Genomic DNA, 18,336 nt, shown 5'->3' with positions numbered 1-18,336 from the left:
TCTGGGAGTTTCACAAGCAAGAGAGATAAGCCAATAACCCTTTAGTTGCCAATTGGTGTTACCACCTTCTTGTAATCAGTTGATTTGGTGTTCCTGCCCCACTCCAATCACATTCTCCCCAAAAGGGGACAGTAGTGGATTTTTGTGGGTCAGAGAGGTGAGGAGAGTGCCATGGAAGATTCATATTTAGGTCTTACCTTTGAGGAATGAGTGGTTCTAAATAAGAAAGAGAAGGGAGGGACACCCCCGAGGTAGTAAGGAGTATGGTTGGGGAGACAAAGAGGAGGACTCTCACCACAGTGCCTTTGTACATGCTGTTCTCCCCGCTGGGAACACTCTTCTCAGCTCCTTGTCTCCCACCCACACCTTCCTTTGTTACACTCTTGCCCTTCTTTCAGAGCTCAGCCCTCACTACTCCCTCAGGAAGCTGTCTCTGACTTCCTGATCAGGTCAAATCCCCTTTATGTATGTCTTTTGTAAGGGCTTCACAGTTAGGCATTTACATTTCTTTGTGAGATTCTTTGAGTAGTATCAGCCCCGCTCTTTAATTCCCATAAGAACAGAAGTTCTATCTGTTTTGCACTCACGTTGTATCCCTTCACTCCCTGACCTACTGCATGCAGTGCACGAAACTTAGAAGGAGCCTAATAAATACTGAATAAATGGGTACATTTTGGTTATCAGTGAAGTAATAGCCTGGAGAGGAGAATGGGTTTATCCTTGAGTTTGCTAATCCCATTAGGTGCCAAGGGATGTATTCACTCAATCCTCAAACAATTTGTGAAATCAACTGCATTGTTCCTTTCATTTTAAAGATGGAGAAATTGATGTCCAGAGATGTTAACCATCTTTCCCTGTTGACCCGGCTCTGATAAGTGGCAGCAGAGGGATTTGAGCCTGGCAGCATGACTTAAGAGCTCTTGGATTTAATCACATTGCGCTGCTCTGCTGCTTTAGCAGTAGAGGACAAAGTATGCAAGTAAAGTTAGCGTAGATTCCTGTTTGAAAATTGTGGATGTTTTTCCTCCTTCTTCCCACCAATTATCATCATCACCATCATCCCTTCATGAGAAAAACTAAGCAGAAAAGACCCACTTCATGTGTCACCATCATACATTCATGTTGACTCTTCTGCCAGAGTGATGTGGTCAAATTTACTTAGTAAGTAAACTGGACATTACAAATTCTAATTCCAAGAAAATTTCAGCCTAGTTAATCACCTCTTAAGAACCAGTATGAACTTTGCTAGAGCATGTCAGAGTAACTTGAAATAAAAGGAGGTGATTTGACTCAGTTTGGTATTATCTGCGACACTAGGTTTCTGGTTTTTACTCAAAAAGCCCGTGGTCATCAGTAGGTATTGAGTCATAAAGCTCCTGGAAGAAAGGCTTAATTTCATCAAGGGAGCTGAGAAATCCTGAGCACCTCCAAGAATGATAGCTGTTACTGTAATAACACAATTATTATTAGAAAATTAACAAAGCCCAATAAAATATGTCACGTGAGGGGTGGGGGGGGGATGGAGGGGGAACTTACCCTAGGAATAAAAGTGGCCCGAATTGGTCTTTTAAGACAGAATTTTTAAAAAATCACCTCAGGGCAGGTGTATCTAATATCTCCAGGGAGGGGAGTCCATTACAGGGATCGAGAAGATAATAGTTAACACTGTATATTGCTCTTATTTGCTGGGCCATGTTCTAAAGACTCTAACATAGTTAATCCTTACAACGAGGAACCAAATAGTGCCCAAGGTCACACAGCTAGTAAATGGTGAAACTGTCTTCAAACCTAGCCAGTCTGCCCCTGGAGTACACGCTTACAGTGTCTCTCGGTAGCTGATTACTCACATTTTCACCTTTGTCTCCCTCGCTTTCACTGAAAAGCTTAACTTACATTTAAGCTCTTAGCATTTAAGAGCCTGCTATGTTCAGACTCTTTCAAAAATAAACCCAGCCTTCCTGGCAGATACAGTTGCTTTCTGTAAAGGTAATTTTCAAGGGAACCACTATTCAAAGAAGTAAATGGGAGGCTGAATAAAAATAACCAAATTCTCTGTAGAAGACACGAATTTCTGAATCAGTTGCAAATAGCTCTCAGTCATGGTGGCATTCTCTGAAACACACCCTCCTCTAAGGTAGAATTCCATTTTCTTCATCTGCCACATAACCTGAAAATAGTATCATTTTTTTTCTGTCCCCGCACTTCAGCTTTCTTCTTTCAGTCAGTATTTTGGAAAGTCCACAAAACCCAGGGGCCTCCCTGTCGTTGCCCTGTGGTCGATGTAAAAACCAGATGATGCCATGCTGACCTGAAGTCTTTCAAATGGATCAAACTGCACATTAGTCACTGGCAACTTTTTCAGGTCCTTTTACCTCAGAGACTACTCAGTTCCTCATTCTTGCCACCCTTCGCTCATGAAGTAATAGCAAGAAAAAGATGTGAGTACTTTTTGAGGACACCTCCCACTCTTTCCTTCAGTGCTAGTGACTGATTCCTTCCCGGTGGCGACATTGAACGGTCCCACTATCCAGAGTGATGGGGCTCTGATCGCTGGATTCCTTCCGATGTTCTGCTTAGGTGGAAAGCCTCCCTGATTTCACCCAAGTGAAGCACTTCATCATGCCTTACACTGTTGCATTTCTGTGCTCCATGCACTTAGAAGTGCAATTACATGGTCTATTTAGTGCTTTTCACTGTTCATTTACTGCTAAAGAAGTCCCTGTAGAATATGTCATCATAACCAAGGCAGATCTCACATGTTGACACCACGGCCCTGAACTGGCATCGGCAGTCCAGGGGGTATGCAGGCACAACAGCCAGTTTTGGAGCAAACCCAGAACTTTTCATTCCCTGTCCTGCCCTGTCCTGTCCTGTCCTGAAGGACAGAGGCTTTCTTCTGCATCTTTTAAAAGGGAAAGCAACCAAGTTCATAATTATTTGTATGCCCAGAAGGCTTTTTTAAGTGCTGTACCTATTTAAGAAATTATTTATTTGTGCTTTGAGCTGGTGGTCAAAAACAAATTTAATCCTTAACGTTCTTTGTGATGAGTGTGCTCTGCAAGGACAGAAGGCCACTTCTTGGGAAGGAGCATTACAGGGTTTGAAAGCAAACTTTAGCAGCAGCTCTGGGCCGAAGTTCGGGCAAAGAGGCCCTAGGGTTTTCGCGGGGAGTTGCACTGTTGATTAGAAAGGATTCTGTCCTTTGCTCAGGGCAGGAAACTTCTCTTCCCCAAACCCTCTGCCAAACGGTCCCAGCCCTGATCAACTTCTTCTCAACCCTTGCAATGAGAGATTGGACTGGGGCAAAAAAAAAATCCATACTGAAAAAATCCTAACAAAACCTTGCCTCAATGGAATATGGATCTGTTTGATGGTATTTATAGAAGTAGACTGGTTGAAAGGGATTCTGTCTTTTTCCAAGAAATTTAATTGGCAAGTGTAGGTTCTTCCTCAAGTTTATGTCAGAAAGACTTACATCAAAGATTCGTGGCTAGATGGGATTCCTGTCCACTTTCTTTTCCTTCCAAGCAATGGGCTACTTGTACAGATTAAAATATCTCTAATGATCATATGGTCGGGAGATCCTGGATTTAGGTTCACTCACTCCCTCAAAGGGAGAAAATATGAGCTAAGGAAATAGGGTGATGAACTCTTCCCAGTGTTAGCCTGAAAGCCCTGGGAACCCCACCCCCCACCCTGTCCCAGGCAAACCAGGGTGCCTGGTTACCCTTTGAGGAAATATAGTGCATTTCCAATAGTTTGGCTGAATTTATCACAGAATTCTGCCTTGTGGGATTCAGAAAAGTAAAAATAAGGCAAATTGGTCTATTCTGTTAGTATGATTTTAATATTGGGGCTTTCTCAAGGGAGGAATCTGTGGTCTACTTGCTATAGGGGGCTGGAGGACCAACTAGAGAAGAAAGGGTGTCCAAGCTGTCTTTGCTTTAAAATGCCATTTTCTCCATGCTACTTCCTTTTTATTGCTGTTGTCATCATTTTAAAGGCATAACAACTAAAAAGATGAGTTATCTTAAGTGGAAAAATATGGTTTTATGAGACAAACGCTAAGTAGGTGTCAGATCTAAGGATTTGCACGTAGGAAGTGCATTTATTTGAATTGACGTACTGCGACCCGGATATACGTAACTCAGTTGTCAGAGCTCATAGCAGAGAGCGCTGCCAAAGGCTGATGTGTCCTGACCAAGGACATTTCAGAGCCCCTTCCCTGGCAAGACTCCACCTCCTGCCTAATCTCATGGCAGAGACTTGAGGTACACTGTTTCTGCTCCTCTCTCTCCTTCTATTTCCATCAATCCATCAGTCCCAAATCCCTTCTCAGGGATCTTTTCCCAGCACTCATGGCTGGCCGTTGTGATGAGGGTGCAGATGAAGTGTGTTCTTGGTTAGTAGGAAAGGGACGCTTCATGGCTACACAGCAGCCGACATGTGCTATTCCAACTTTAACAGTACATGCAGCATTAGAAATGGCCTGCTGCGGGAATGTATCCTCTCCACACACAACAACTAACAACCGGCATTAGCATTTTAATTGATCTCCATCCCACCATTTGCTCCTCACCTAGTTTGAAAAGTGGAGCTCTGGTCCTCTATGTATAGGTATGCCTAATATTGTATCACGTACTTTTTATACTTACTGGTTTGTCTTAAGTGTTTTTCCATGCTGCAGTATAGTCAGATGTACTAACTTTTTCAATGTGCTTCTTGTATAGATCTGCAACTATATGGGACCTGCAAAGGTTATTGTTCAGTTGGTCACAAATGGAAAAAACATCCACCTGCATGCACACAGCCTGGTGGGAAAACACTGTGAGGATGGGATCTGCACTGTAACCGCCGGACCCAAGGACATGGTGGTCGGGTAAGTGAGGGTGGATGATACCTTAGAAGGTATGATCAGATAAACATGGCACCCGAAGGCTTGGAACACACCCCTTACATTAGGAACCTGCCCAAGATCCTCAGAGGGCCTTAAAATGAAAAGGTGAGTTCTCACTTGAACTCCCAGGAGAAAGATTACCCACATGTCTGGGTTTTCCTGACTTTGTACCTGTGGTCCTGGCCAAATTATTTATAGCACCCCCTTTCGAAAGTGGCCCAGAGGGGATAATAAATTATGGTTACTTCATGTATGAAGCGTTTGTACCACTTTCAGCAGTATCTTCCTTCTGGAGATAAAGATAAGGACTAATTAGAAGAAACCTAACTGTGGCAGAAATAAACACCTTGATGATTCTTTTAATGAACTAATGAGTTTGGATTTATAGCGTGAACATTTTAACCATGAAATAGATAAATATTGTTTCAGTTCTACGCTGTTTAGAAAGTGTGCTCAGATTAAGAAGCCAAGGAATGCAAATTTGTTTTGGCATTCATTAGACTTGAAATGTAAATACAAAGGGACATACTCATTTAAGAGTTAGACAGATAGAACAAGGAATTTTAAGTGAATGAAGTATTACAAAATAAATTCAGCCCAAAAGGAGTAAGAAATTTTAAATTTTGTTTAATTTTTAAGAATGTCTTCTAGGGTGTCCTACTGCTGGTTTAAACAGTTCATGATAAAATCCCAGTTAATCTGGACTATTCACTCAAAAGAAAGGAATTATTTGTATCAACTGTAATTAAGTTGATGGTAGCATTTCAGGCTTTGAATTCCGATCAAGTTTTAAGTTGGTTGTTATTGGGGAGGTTGAACTTTCATGTTCCTAGGTATTTCTTTGTTTGACTGTGAAAATATTCAAGTGTGAAAAACCTAGAGAGAGAGCTTTCTTTTAAGTCACTAAAATCTGATTCTTTTGATGTTAGGGGAAAAAAAAAAGACTCTAGATTGGAGGAAGAAGTTTAAATTGATTTGAAAAATTCTGTTGTGCTTTATATGAACTTGTTTCAACATTCTCTTGAAAGACTGGCCTGTTTCCTGTTGTATGTCACAGTTGGTTCCTCGTCTGTTTTGGACTACTCTTTACAGTTCCTGACTGACCTAGGAGAGCTTTGAAATGCAGGGTAATTGTCAGAGTTTCAGACTAATTGATCACTTAGCGTTTCTGCGGATTTACCCCAAAAGGCTGCTGTCAGTTTGAAGTGTTGGTTCTGTTTAATCTGTGTGATAATCACAGCCTTTAGAGGAAATTATAGATGAAGTTCCTTACTAATAATATTTGTTATTATAAAGCTGCCAGTATGTTGTCTATAATTTGGTGTTTCTGTGGCTTGGCTTAGTAATCTTCCAGGGTTTTAGAAGGAACTAATGGTTATTTAGTTTGAGACCTACAGCGAGCGGGAGTAGAAGTTCCCTGTTTCTAAGGAAAGGGAGGAAATCCTTTCCTCTCTTGTAATGGAGTTCCGTAGTTGGGAGAACTCATTCATTCACTCATTCATTCAACAAACATTCTGAGCATCTACACGACCTAAGTTTGGTTATCAAGATGTCTCATCATAGCGATGCGGGATTCTGTGACCCTATACAGTTTCACTGAGAAATTTAGTCAAGAGGATGCCACTTAAAAGTTACAATAGATTCAGTAGACTTTCCTTTTCAGAGTGTTCTATGAAACACTGGTACTCCTTTTATAATCGATTTTTAGCTGAGAAACTTATGCTTACAGTGTTTCCTAAAATATAATATTTCCTTCGTGATTTATTTGTCTCTCTTACTTTTTAATTTTTTTTAAGTTTCCGATGTCAGAACCTGTTACATGTTAGTAGAGAGAATATCAGGCTAGGAGTCTGGAAACCAGAATTCTATTTTCATTTCTGTCACACTCAACAGTAGGATTGGGGGCAATTTGCATGACTTCCTGAGCACTTTAACTTCTTCTCTTATACAATATCAGCATTGGGTTACATAGTTTATCTCCAGGCCTTTTACCTCTCACAAATTCTAGTCTGAACTATTAGCTAATACTACGAAATAACATGAGCAGACTTGCCCCATACTTATTTATGGAGTGTCATTGATTATTATTATTTGGTTCTAACTTGTAGGTAAGAAGAGCACAGAGAAAAATTTAGGAAGATAGCCAGAGTTATTCCTTAGATTTGTCAATACTAGAAATGGAATCAAGATTACCTATTTTCATTAATATAGCTTAGGTTAAGAGTATATATTCACAAGCAGGGCACCAATCCAGCACATCAAGGAGGATCTATAAAAAATGACACTGAGGAGATAAATAACTTTTAAATTATCAAAGCCAGAGGGGTGATGGGTAGGGGATGGGTGAGATGGGATTAGGAGTACCTTGATGAGCACTGAGTAACATATGAACCTGTCAAGTCACTATATTGTACAACAAAACCATATGTTAACTATACTGAAACTAAAATTAAAAAAATAAAAACAAAATTAAATAAATTATCAAAACCAAAGAATTAACTTTTCTTTAGGTTCACCAATAAAATTTCGTTTCTGTTTTCAAATATATTTTGCTATCCATATTAAAATACTCATTTTTTGATGACTAAGGGATGATTGGAGGTTTGAGTGCTTAAATCTGTGGGGTTTTACCTTAAGACTTTTTTTTTTTTTATTTAACTTTCATTTTGTCTTCGTATTTCTTACTCATTTGTTTAGTTAGCTGTTAGTGTCTGTCCTCATAAAAATAATTTTAATTTGGCGTTTTATTTTTGACCTTGAAGGTCAACAATGTGTTTCAACAACATTTTAGTTCTCTTGAAGTTTTCAATCAGTGGAAACTATCTGTTACTTGACTTTGCTTTAAGCCACTTTCCTTACCAATAATCACCACACCCTCTGTTTCCTGGCAGCCCTAATTTAGAGAGATGTGAAGTCTTTTTTTTTTAACTAATATTTACAACATATACCAATTGTAAGCACTAGAAGTAAATATATAAATATAAAAGAGAAACAAGGCCTCCATCAATGAGCTATTAAATTGGTGGTTTTGTAGGTCCAAAAACGATTACTAGCAGTTTCATAATATTAAACCTTAATACACAGAAAAGATGCTGTTTGGAGAAAATGGACAAAATATGGAGTGAAATTGGAAGTGTCCAACTTCCAAATTAAAGTATATATTGTGAGTCAGGGGTGCTTTTGAATCTTGTGCCAGCTATAAATCAGTGTTTGAGTCCTGACAGGTAGAAGGGCCAGATGGAAGGGCCACTGTAGAATCCCAACCTAATGACATGGGGATTCAAACCAACCCAGAGGGCAGCAGTAGTTCTCAGATGATGATGATGATGATGATGATGATGATGATGGAAACATCTGGCACAGTGCAGAGGCTTTCAAACCTGGCTGCTAATTAAAGTCACCTTTGGTCACTTTATATTACTTTTTAAATTTTTTTAGTTTTGATTTATTTTTGAGAGAAAGAGAGAGAGACAGAGTGCGAGCGGGGGAGGGGCAGAGAGACAGGGAGACACAGAATCCAAAGCAGGCTCCAGGCTCTGAGCTGTCAGCACAGAGCCTGACGTGGGGCTCGAACTCACAGACTGCAAGATCATGACCTGAGCTGAAGTCAGACAATCAATCGACTGAGCCACCCAGGCGCCTCTAATATTAACTCTTTAAAGTGTACAGGTCTATGAATTTTGACAAGTACTCAAATAAGAATCACAGTCAAGGAAGGTGTAGAATAGTACCATTGCCCCCCAAAATCCTGTGTGCCCCTTTAGAGTCAGCTCTACCTTGCAGTCCAGCCCATGGCAACTCCTGATCTGTCTCCTATACATATAGGAATGTTCCAGAATGACATACAAATGGAATCATGCAATATGTAGCCTTTTTGAGTCTGGCTTCTTTCACTTAGCATCATGCATTTAAGATTCCTCCAGGTTGTTGTGTGTATCAGCGGTCTTATTCCTTTTCATTTCTAAGTAGTATTGCATTGTATTGATGTATCACAGTCTGTTTATCAATCCACCTGCTAAAGAACATGAAGTTTATTTTCCATTTTGGATGAGAGAACCACTTTTAGTGTGAACATAAGTTTTCATTTTTGGGGGGCTTGGATAAATACAGAGGAGTGAAAATGAAGGGACAGATGCTAAGAGTCCATTTGTCTTGGTAAGAACCTACCATATTGTTTTCCAAAGTGGCTGTATCACCTTGAATTCCCATGTATTAACATTTATGATTCTCGATTTTTTAAGCTGCATGTGCTGTTTTTTAATACAAATGTCCACTTTTGTTTTCTTTTACATTTTATTCTATAAATTTTCAAACATACACAAAAGTAGAAAGCATAGCATAATGAACCCCCATTGTACTCATCACCCAGCTTCAACAATTAATTACTACATCTTCATTTAAATATACCCCTGCCTAGATATCTTTCATTTATGGATATCTAATTTAATTCAGTACTGTTAAGAGGATACTTTGTATGATTTCAGTCTTTTTAAGTTTATTGAGACTTGCTTTATGGATCAGAATATGTTATGTCTTGGTAAATGTTCCTTGTGCACTTAAAAAGAATGACTAGTCTAATCAAGTTGAATGCATGTTCTAAAATGTCAGGTCAAGTTGTGTGATAGTGTTGTTCAAGTCTTCTGTATCCTTACTGACTTTCCCACTACTTGTTCTAGAAATTATTGACAGATGGATGTTGAAATCTCAGACCATATTTATAGATATATCTATTTCTTCTTCCAGTTTGTAAGATTTTGCTTCTTGTATTGTGAAGTTCTTTTATTAGATACATAAACATTTAGGATTCTCAATGAATTGATCCCTTTATCATTATGAGATGACCCTCTTTTATTCCTGGTAACATTTTTGCTCTAAAATCTACCTTGACTGATACTATTTTACCTATTTCAGCTTTATTTTGATTAACCTTAGCTTGGAACATTTTTTTTTTCCATCCTCTTAGTTTTAAGCTGTTTGTGTCTTAATATTCAAAGTAAATATGCACTGCATATAGTTGGGTCTTATTATTTTTATTCCATCTGATGCTCTCTGCCTTTTAATTGAGGTGTTTAAATAATCTGTATTTAATCTTATTACTCATAGAGCTGTGTTTCATTCTACCCTCTTGCTATTTGTTTTCTGCTTGTCACATCTGATTTTTGTTCCCCTTTTCCTCTTTTTTCTGCCTTCTTTTAGATTAATTATGTTTTATTTTATCTTCCTTTTGGTTTATACCTCTATAGTTTTTTTTTTTTCATTTTTTATTTTTAATTTTTTTTTTCAACGTTTATTTATTTTTGGGACAGAGAGAGACAGAGCATGAACGGGGGAGGGGCAGAGAGAGAGGGAGACACAGAATCGGAAACAGGCTCCAGGCTCCGAGCCATCAGCCCAGAGCCTGACGCGGGGCTCGAACTCCCGGACCGCGAGATCGTGACCTGGCTGAAGTCGGACGCTTAACCGACTGCGCCACCCAGGCGCCCCGATACCTCTATAGTTTTTAGAAGTTGTTTTACAGCTTGTTATGCTATACGCATCTTTCACTTACCTTAGTCTCCCATTGAGTAACACTGTGTGTCTTCATATATCATATATGAACAACACTTCAGTTTCCCCTCTCGGCCCTTGTGCTATTTTCTGTACTCTATTTTACATCTATATATGTGATAAGTTCCACAATATATTGTTTTTTATTTTTGTTTTTAATGCTCAAGTATCTTTTCTTTTTTAACATTTATTTATTTTTGAGAGGCAGAGAGAGACAGAGCATGAGTATGGGAGGGGCAGAGAGACAGGGAGACACAGAATCCGAATCAGGCTCCAGGCTCTGAACTGTCAGCACAGAGTCTGACATGGGGCTCGAACTGGTCAACCACAAGATCATGACTGAGCCAAAGTCGGACGCTTAACCAACTGAGCCACCCACCCAGGTGCCCCTATGCTCAATTATCTTTTAAAAGAAATTTTAAATAAGGAAAAAAGTATTTATATTTAAACATGTATTTATCATTTACAGTGCTCATCATTCTGTTTCATAGGTCAAGATTTCTCTCTGGTGCCATTTTTTTCTGCCTGAAGCCCTTCCTCTCCTTTTTCTTCTACTGCTGGTCTGCTGCTGATGCAATTCTTCAGTTATCAAACATCTATAACCTCTTTATTTTGTCTCTGTTTTAGAAAGATATTTTTGAAGAATATAGAATTCCAAGTTGACAGAGTTCTTCTTTCACATTCTGAAAATGTGCTACCCCATAGGTGTTCTGGCTTTTGCCTTGCTTCCATCAAGAGGTCTGCTGCCCTCCTGATATTTTGTTCCTCGTCACATCAAGTGCCATATCTTCTCTATCAGCTCTAGATTTTCTCTTTATTAGTTTTTCCTTTCTCCTCACTAATTTGAAGCAGTTTGATTAAATGGGCATTAATGTAGTTTTCTTCATGTTTTTTGTGCTTGGGGTTCATTGAGATTTTTGGATCTCTGGGTTTATAGTTTTTTTAAATAAATTTTAAACTTGTCAGCTATTACTTTTCAAAATATTTTTTTCCATCCACTCCTCATTTTCCTCTTCTTCTGAAGCACCAATTACATGTGTATTTGGCTTTTAAAATTATCCCACAGCTCACTGGAGACCTGTTCTTTTTAAAATTTGTTCTTTTTCCTGTGTTTCATTTTGAACAATTCTATCACTGTGTTCTCAAGTTCACTAATCCTTTTGTCTGTAGTGTCTAATCTGTTTTTCATTCCATTCGGTATATTTTTCTTTTGAGACATTGCAGTTTTTTCATCTCTATAGGTTTGTTGGAGGTCTTTTTTTTTTAATATCTTCCATGTGTCTCCTTAATATTCTAAAGGTTTTTATTATCTTGACCCTATACAATATATCCATAATAGCTATTTCAATGAATGTGTCTTTAAATTCTGTGTTCTGTCTCACATCTGGATCTGTTGCTATTGATCGATTTTTATCCTCCTTATGAGTTGTATTTTCCTATTTTTTGCATGCCTGATAATTTTTGATTGAATGGCAGACATTTTGAATTTTAGATTGTTGCATGCTGTCCTTTTTCTTTTTCTTTTCTTTCTTTCTTTCTTTCTTTCTTTCTTTCTTTCTTTCTTTCTTTTGTATGCCTTTGAATATTTTTGAACATTGATAGAAATTAAATTTGGGAGCAGTTTTATCCTTCCTAGACTTACTTCTAAGCTTTGTTAGGGAAACAGGGGCAGCCTTTAGGGTTAATTTGACACCATTGCAAAGCCAGTAACTTTCTGAATATTCATGCTGATGATTTATGTATTACAAGATTTCTTGAACTATTCCAGCCCCATGTGTGCTCCAAGAAATCTTTGTCTGCTTCTTTCTGGGTTGTTTTTTGTTTTTTGTTTTTCTTGTTTTGTTTAGATTTTTCCTCAGCCTTGGGTTGTTTCGTCACACACATCTCCAATCAGTACTTAGCTGAAGACTCAAGGCAAAACCTGTGTACATCTCTGAGTATCTCTCTGTGTGTGGCTCTTCTCTGGTTCTCTGCCTGTGAATTCTGGCCCCTTTGGCCTTCTCAGATTTTTAACTCAATCTCCAAACTCGAGGAGATGGCCAGGTCTGTTTAGAGTCTCCCTTCCTATGCTGCAATCAGAAAACTCTAGGCATTAAAGCAGCATAATTGTAGGATTCACCGTAGTTGATCTCTTAAGGATCAGTGTCCTGTGCTGCCATTGTTCAGTGTTGGAAAACCATTTTTTCATATGTTTTATGTTATGTAAGGTGAAAGACTCAATCTGGTCTCTGTTTCTTCCATCATTATCTGAAACAGAAGACTGGCTTCTATATTGTTCCATTTATTACCAGAGTAAATAAGTTATTCACATAAGGATGATGCCTTTTTCACGGGGATTAGTTAAATAATGTGCATGAAAATCACTTTATATGTGGTAAAGTGTAACAGATGTTTGCCAGTGTCATTACCTATATGGAGGTACATGTTGTATATAGGAGTCCAGCCTAAAAAGCCAAAAGATGGAGGTGTTGTTTCTATTAAAAAGCTACCTGTGCCTCCAGGCATGTCATCATGTCCCATTGCACCTTTTCTGTGCTGTGCTAATTCATGCATTCATTTATTCAACAGACACGTGTTAGGCACCCATATGTCAGGCACTCTTCTAGGCACCAGAGATCTCTGCCCTCAGGAGTTTATATTCTTTTGGTCTGTTTTCTTCTCTGTGTGTCTCAGCTATTCTACTTTTTCTTTTTTAGTATAATTGACACACAATGTTTACATTAGTCCCAGGTGCACAGCATAGCGATTTAATAAATCTATACATTATGCCACGATCATGTCCTACTTTTTTCTATCACTGTCTGGACACGTGTCTCATTGTGTCTCTGGACCTCTGTATGAGTGCTCATCTCATTCTGCCTTCACCTTCTATATTTTCTTCGCCTAGTTCATCTGGTCTTCCCACACCATCTTAGTCCTTATTATCTTAGACTATCTTTGTCTTTGTTTCATCTAGTCCAGTTGTTACAATATTTCTGTCTTTCCCTTACTAATCTTTTTTTTTTCTTTCTGAATAAAAGCCAGAGCAAAAGAAAAGTCTTGGCAAAAGCTTACAAGGCTTTAAAAGATCTGTGCCCCCACTTTGCTCTTTGAACTTTTCTTTTTGTTTTTAAATGTTTATTTATTTATTTTGAGAGAGAGAGATTGGGAGATGGGCAAAGAGAGAGGGAGAGAGAGAGAGGGAATCCCAAGCAGACTCTACGCTGAGCATGAGCCCAACATGGGGCTCGATCTCCCGACCATGAGATCGTGACCTGAGCCAGAATCAAGAGTCGGATGCTTAACTGACTGAGCTGCACAGGCTCCCCGGCTCTTTGAACTTTTCACTTACTACTGGCCTCTTGCTGATTTTCCTCCAGCAGCATTGGCCTCCTTGCTATTGTCTTCCGAAAACACCAGTCATGGTCCTCCCTCGGGGTCTTTGAACTTGTTACTCCTTCCACCTTGAATACTTTTCTTCCGTATATCCACATCTTTTCCCTCACCTTCTTTCAGTCATTGCTCACTTGTCACCATTTCAGTGACGCCCTCTCTGGTCTATCCCTACTTTAAAGCATCATGTCTTCTAAGTGTACCTTTCCTTTTCTCCATTCCCACCTTATTTATTTATTTTATTTATTTATTTCTTGGTACTCTTAATGCCTTCTCAATTATACCGTAAAATTTGCTTCTCCATTTGTTTCTTCTCTCTGGTTACACCAGCACATAAATTCTATGGAGGGAGGGATTCCTGAGTGCTGGCAAAAGCATCCAGGACACTGCCTGGCACTAATAAGGAGCTGAACAAATATTTGTTGAATGAATGGGTCTCCTTGGTAAAGTACTTTTTTGTTTGTTGTATTATGTTTATTGAATATACTTTTTTGTTTCATGAACTTTAAAAATTAGTGGCTGGAGTATTTTATATAATTTCTCCAAAATCCCTTAAATTGCTTTATTTAGCTTATTAAAATGTTTTGTCCTGGGGCGCCTGGGTGGCGCAGTCGGTTAAGCGTCCGACTTCAGCCAGGTCACGATCTCGCGGTCCGTGAGTTCGAGCCCCGCATCAGGCTCTGGGCTGATGGCTCGGAGCCTGGAGCCTGTTTCCGATTCTGTGTCTCCGTCTCTCTCTGCCCCTCCCCCGTTCATGCTCTGTCTCTCTGTGTCCCCCCAAAAAAATAAATAAACGTTGAAAAAAAATGTTTTGTCCTATAGGTATGTAGGCTTCATGAGATAAAAGTGCTCCATCCTGAAAACATGGAGAATTCGATGGCATTCTAGTGGTAATAATTCCAGCCTCACAGATCACCCAACAGAAGATGGGACTCCATGTAGACTTTAAATCCAGAAAGCCAAAGATGAGCCAAAAGAAAAAAATTCTTCGAGTTATAATATTATTCTTATTCTTTAAAAAAAAATTAGATAAGTTAGTACTGTATTCAGAATTTGAAAAAAAATTTAAACAACTGTCCCAGAAAATTGTTTAAAATGAGTCTAGGTAAAACTTCTTTAGTAGTGTATACGTATATGTATATGTATGTATACACACACACACACACACACACACACACACACACACACGTATACCCTACTCGCTTAATCACCATTTGAAAATCTAATAAACTCTGAAAACCAAAAGATTTTGCTGAGTTCACCACAGACTCATTTGGTGGCAAAACCCAATCTGACCCGATGTGTGGTGGTTTATAGTCTTTATTATTCCTTGGTAAGTCTACTCTATATGTTTCACTGTAGAAATAGTAATGTGTTTGATTACAGTGTGGGCTCCAGTGATTGAGGCCTGTGTGTTTTTTAAAAGCCATTTTGCTAAAGTGAAACCAGACTCTAGTCATTGACTGCCTAACATTCAGTGCTTGTTGTGGCTGTTTTTGCCTTTTTCTCCAGCTTTGCAAACTTAGGTATACTTCATGTGACAAAGAAAAAAGTATTTGAAACACTGGAAGCACGAATGACAGAGGCATGTACAAAGGGCTACAATCCCGGACTTCTGGTACATCCTGATCTTGCCTATTTGCAAGCAGAAGGGGGAGGAGACCGACAGCTCACGGGTGAGTGCCATGCCACCAACCTTGATCCTTCAAGATCAGGCTCTCCTTTGCTTGTGTGTAGACCAGGTGCTCCTCTGTGTGCCTCACGTTTCTCCTTCTCCCAGACTTTAGTGCCCCCCCCCCCACCACACCTTCCCTGCTCAGAAACCTTTTGACGGCATCCTGCTATTTTCTAGAATAAAATTTGTATCTCCCTAGCTTGGTACACAAAGCTCTCAGTCTGGCCCCAGCCACCTTTCCAGATTCATCTCCAATTCCATCATGTACCCACCTCTCCCCATCACTACCCCCCGATAAATGATGCATATTCATACCTCTGTAGGTACCTACCTAAAACATCCCACCCTGCCCTTTCCAGCCTGTCAAACCCAGTTCATAGTTCAACACTTAGTTCAAAGAACACCTCTTCTTCTGCCTTCCCCCGCTCACCTTATGGTAAGGAATCTCTTTGGGCTCTTCAGGCACATCATAAACTATTCTCTTTCTCATACAAATGCTATGATTTTGTGTTTTCCTGCTTTTACCTGTATTTTTTCTCCTTGAACTCCAATCCTTGTCCTACCACACGTACAAAAGTGTCTGCTTTTAAACTTTGTCCATTGGTCTGGTAATCCTGTGATCACCTCCTACTCCGGCAACCCCAAATCGATCACTGTTTTTCCACTGAACATGTTCTGACATCCAGAGCCAAAACCTTCCCATCACCTCTGAACCCTTCTTGCCTGTGTTGCATCTCTAGTCTGTGGCCCTGCTCTTCCGTGCTCTCTCACACACTCCACTCCTCACTCCATTTTCCTTGCTCTGCTTCTGTCCCTCCCCACTTGTGATCCAGTGTATACCCTGTGACCAGATGGGTCTCACAAAAGCCTGCACCTCACCACCGCTCAGTACTGCCCTGCTGCCTACAAAATCCCAGTTCTGTAAGTTGGCCCCAGTCTGCGTTTCCAACTGCTTCCCACTGCATACCTTCTTGTCAAACTGAGTTATTCCACAGAGGCACCATGATTTCTCACTTCCTCACCATGGCACATTCTTTCTATTCTTGCTGCTCCCTCTTCCTGGAATGCCTTCCTTTACTCTCTTCATGAGTTCAAGTTGTACCATCCCTTCAAGATTTAGAACATACATCTCCTCTGTTCCAAAGCCTCTGGATGCTCCCCTCCTTTGCAATTCCATACCTCGTCATCTGTAGCTCTTTTATAGTACTCACCACTTGAATTATCACCCCTGATGATGTAGTAAGTTAAATACGACTATATCCATCAGCACAAAAGCTCCACCAGGAGGCAGAGGAGGAGTCAAATGCAGTTGAGTCATTCACTTTCTCCAGAAGCACTTTTTGAGTACCTGCTATGTGCCAGGCACTGTGGAATGAACGTAGTCCCTGTGCTCACAAAGCTTTTGGAATACTTAATTTTCACAGCTTGCAATACAACTGATGTGTAATCAGCTTGTTGCATTCCATTATGTCACATCTTTTCTGTCTTTAACTATAATTGTAGGGAGAAAAAGGAGAGGTCAGGGGAAGATAAGAAAGAGGAGGGGCAATTTGGGGGCACCTGGGTGGCTCTGTCCAAGTGTCCAACTCTTGATTTCGGCTCAGGTCATGATCTCACGGTTCATGAGATCTGAGCCCTGCCTCGGGCTCTGTGCTGACAGCGCGGAGCCTGCTTGGGATTCTCCCTCTCCCTCTCAGTGCCCCTCCCCTGCTTGTGCTCTCGCTGTCTCTCTCCCTCTCTCTCAAAAATAAATAAACTTAAAAAAAAAGAAGAAGAAGAGAGGTAATTTGATACACAGAGGACAGTTTTTACTGTAATCCGGAGAAAATCCAGGTCTTCTTTTGATGCCTTTAATATGGGTGATATAAATGAGACAATTTTTAAAATTTTATTAGCAATACAAATACTTGCAAAAGAAAAAATAGAGTCATTTTAACTTATGTTCTTTATTTGGGCCTTACAAAAGCATCTCATCTAAAATGTGCTCACTTTACTCTTTCCCTGGGTATGAATGCATGGTGCTGTATGGTCCTAGATCGGGAAAAGGAAATCATCCGCCAGGCAGCTCTTCAGCAGACAAAGGAGATGGACCTCAGCGTGGTGCGGCTCATGTTTACAGCTTTTCTCCCAGATAGCACCGGCAGCTTCACAAGGCGCCTGGAACCCGTGGTATCGGATGCCATCTATGACAGCAGTGAGTCCTTGAATTCTAACAGGCGGCAGCTTGGTGTAGCATTAAGCACCGACTTCTAACCCTACCGTTGGCAGTTACTTACTAGCTCAAAGTCCCAGGACAAGTAATTTAATCACTTGGAGCCTCACATTTATTGTCTACAAAATGGGAATGCTAAATTCGAGCTTAAAAAGTTAATGTCTAGGCATGCCTGGGTAGCTCAGTCGGTTAAGGGTCCGACTCTTGATTTCAGCTCAGGTCATGATCTCCTGGTTTGTGGAATCGAGCCCCTGTGTCGGGCTCTGCACTAATAGCGAGGAGCTTGCTTAGGATTCTCTCTCTCACTCTCTCTCTCTGTCTCTCTCTCTCTCAAAAATAAATAAACTTGGGGCGCCTGGGTGGCTCAGTTGGTTAAGCGTCCGACTTCAGCCAGGTCATGATCTCAGCTCAGGTCACGATCTCACGGTCCGTGAGTTCAAGCCCCGCATCGGGCTCTGGGCTGATGGCTCAGAGCCTGGAGCCTGCTTCCGATTCTGTGTCTCCCTCTCTCTCTGCCCCTCCCCCCGTTCGTGCTCTGTCTCTCTCTGTCTCACAAATAAATAAAAACGGTAAAAATAAATAAATAAATAAATAAATAAATAAATAAATAAACTTTAAAAAAAGTTGATGTCT

At 40.1% G+C, this 18,336-nt stretch overlaps 1 protein-coding gene across 4 annotated transcripts in view; it reads left to right on the top strand.

The window, feature by feature from the left end:
- NFKB1 (nuclear factor kappa B subunit 1) overlaps positions 1 to 18,336 on the top strand; it is a 119,047-nt gene that overhangs the window by 62,224 nt on the left and 38,487 nt on the right. For all 4 annotated transcript variants that reach the window (XM_023252904.2, XM_023252903.2, XM_023252906.2 and 1 more), the window contains 3 exons: positions 4,731 to 4,879; positions 15,329 to 15,492; positions 17,527 to 17,685. In XM_023252904.2, coding sequence (XP_023108672.2) covers positions 4,731 to 4,879; positions 15,329 to 15,492; positions 17,527 to 17,685 — 472 coding nt within the window. The remainder of the gene's footprint in view (positions 1 to 4,730; positions 4,880 to 15,328; positions 15,493 to 17,526; positions 17,686 to 18,336) is intronic.

This window comes from Felis catus, chromosome B1 (genome assembly GCF_018350175.1).
Source record: "Felis catus isolate Fca126 chromosome B1, F.catus_Fca126_mat1.0, whole genome shotgun sequence".
In the NCBI taxonomy this organism is placed as follows: domain Eukaryota; kingdom Metazoa; phylum Chordata; class Mammalia; order Carnivora; family Felidae; genus Felis; species Felis catus.
Note: the sequence above shows the minus strand (reverse complement) of the source record. Positions and strands in the feature narration are given on the sequence as shown.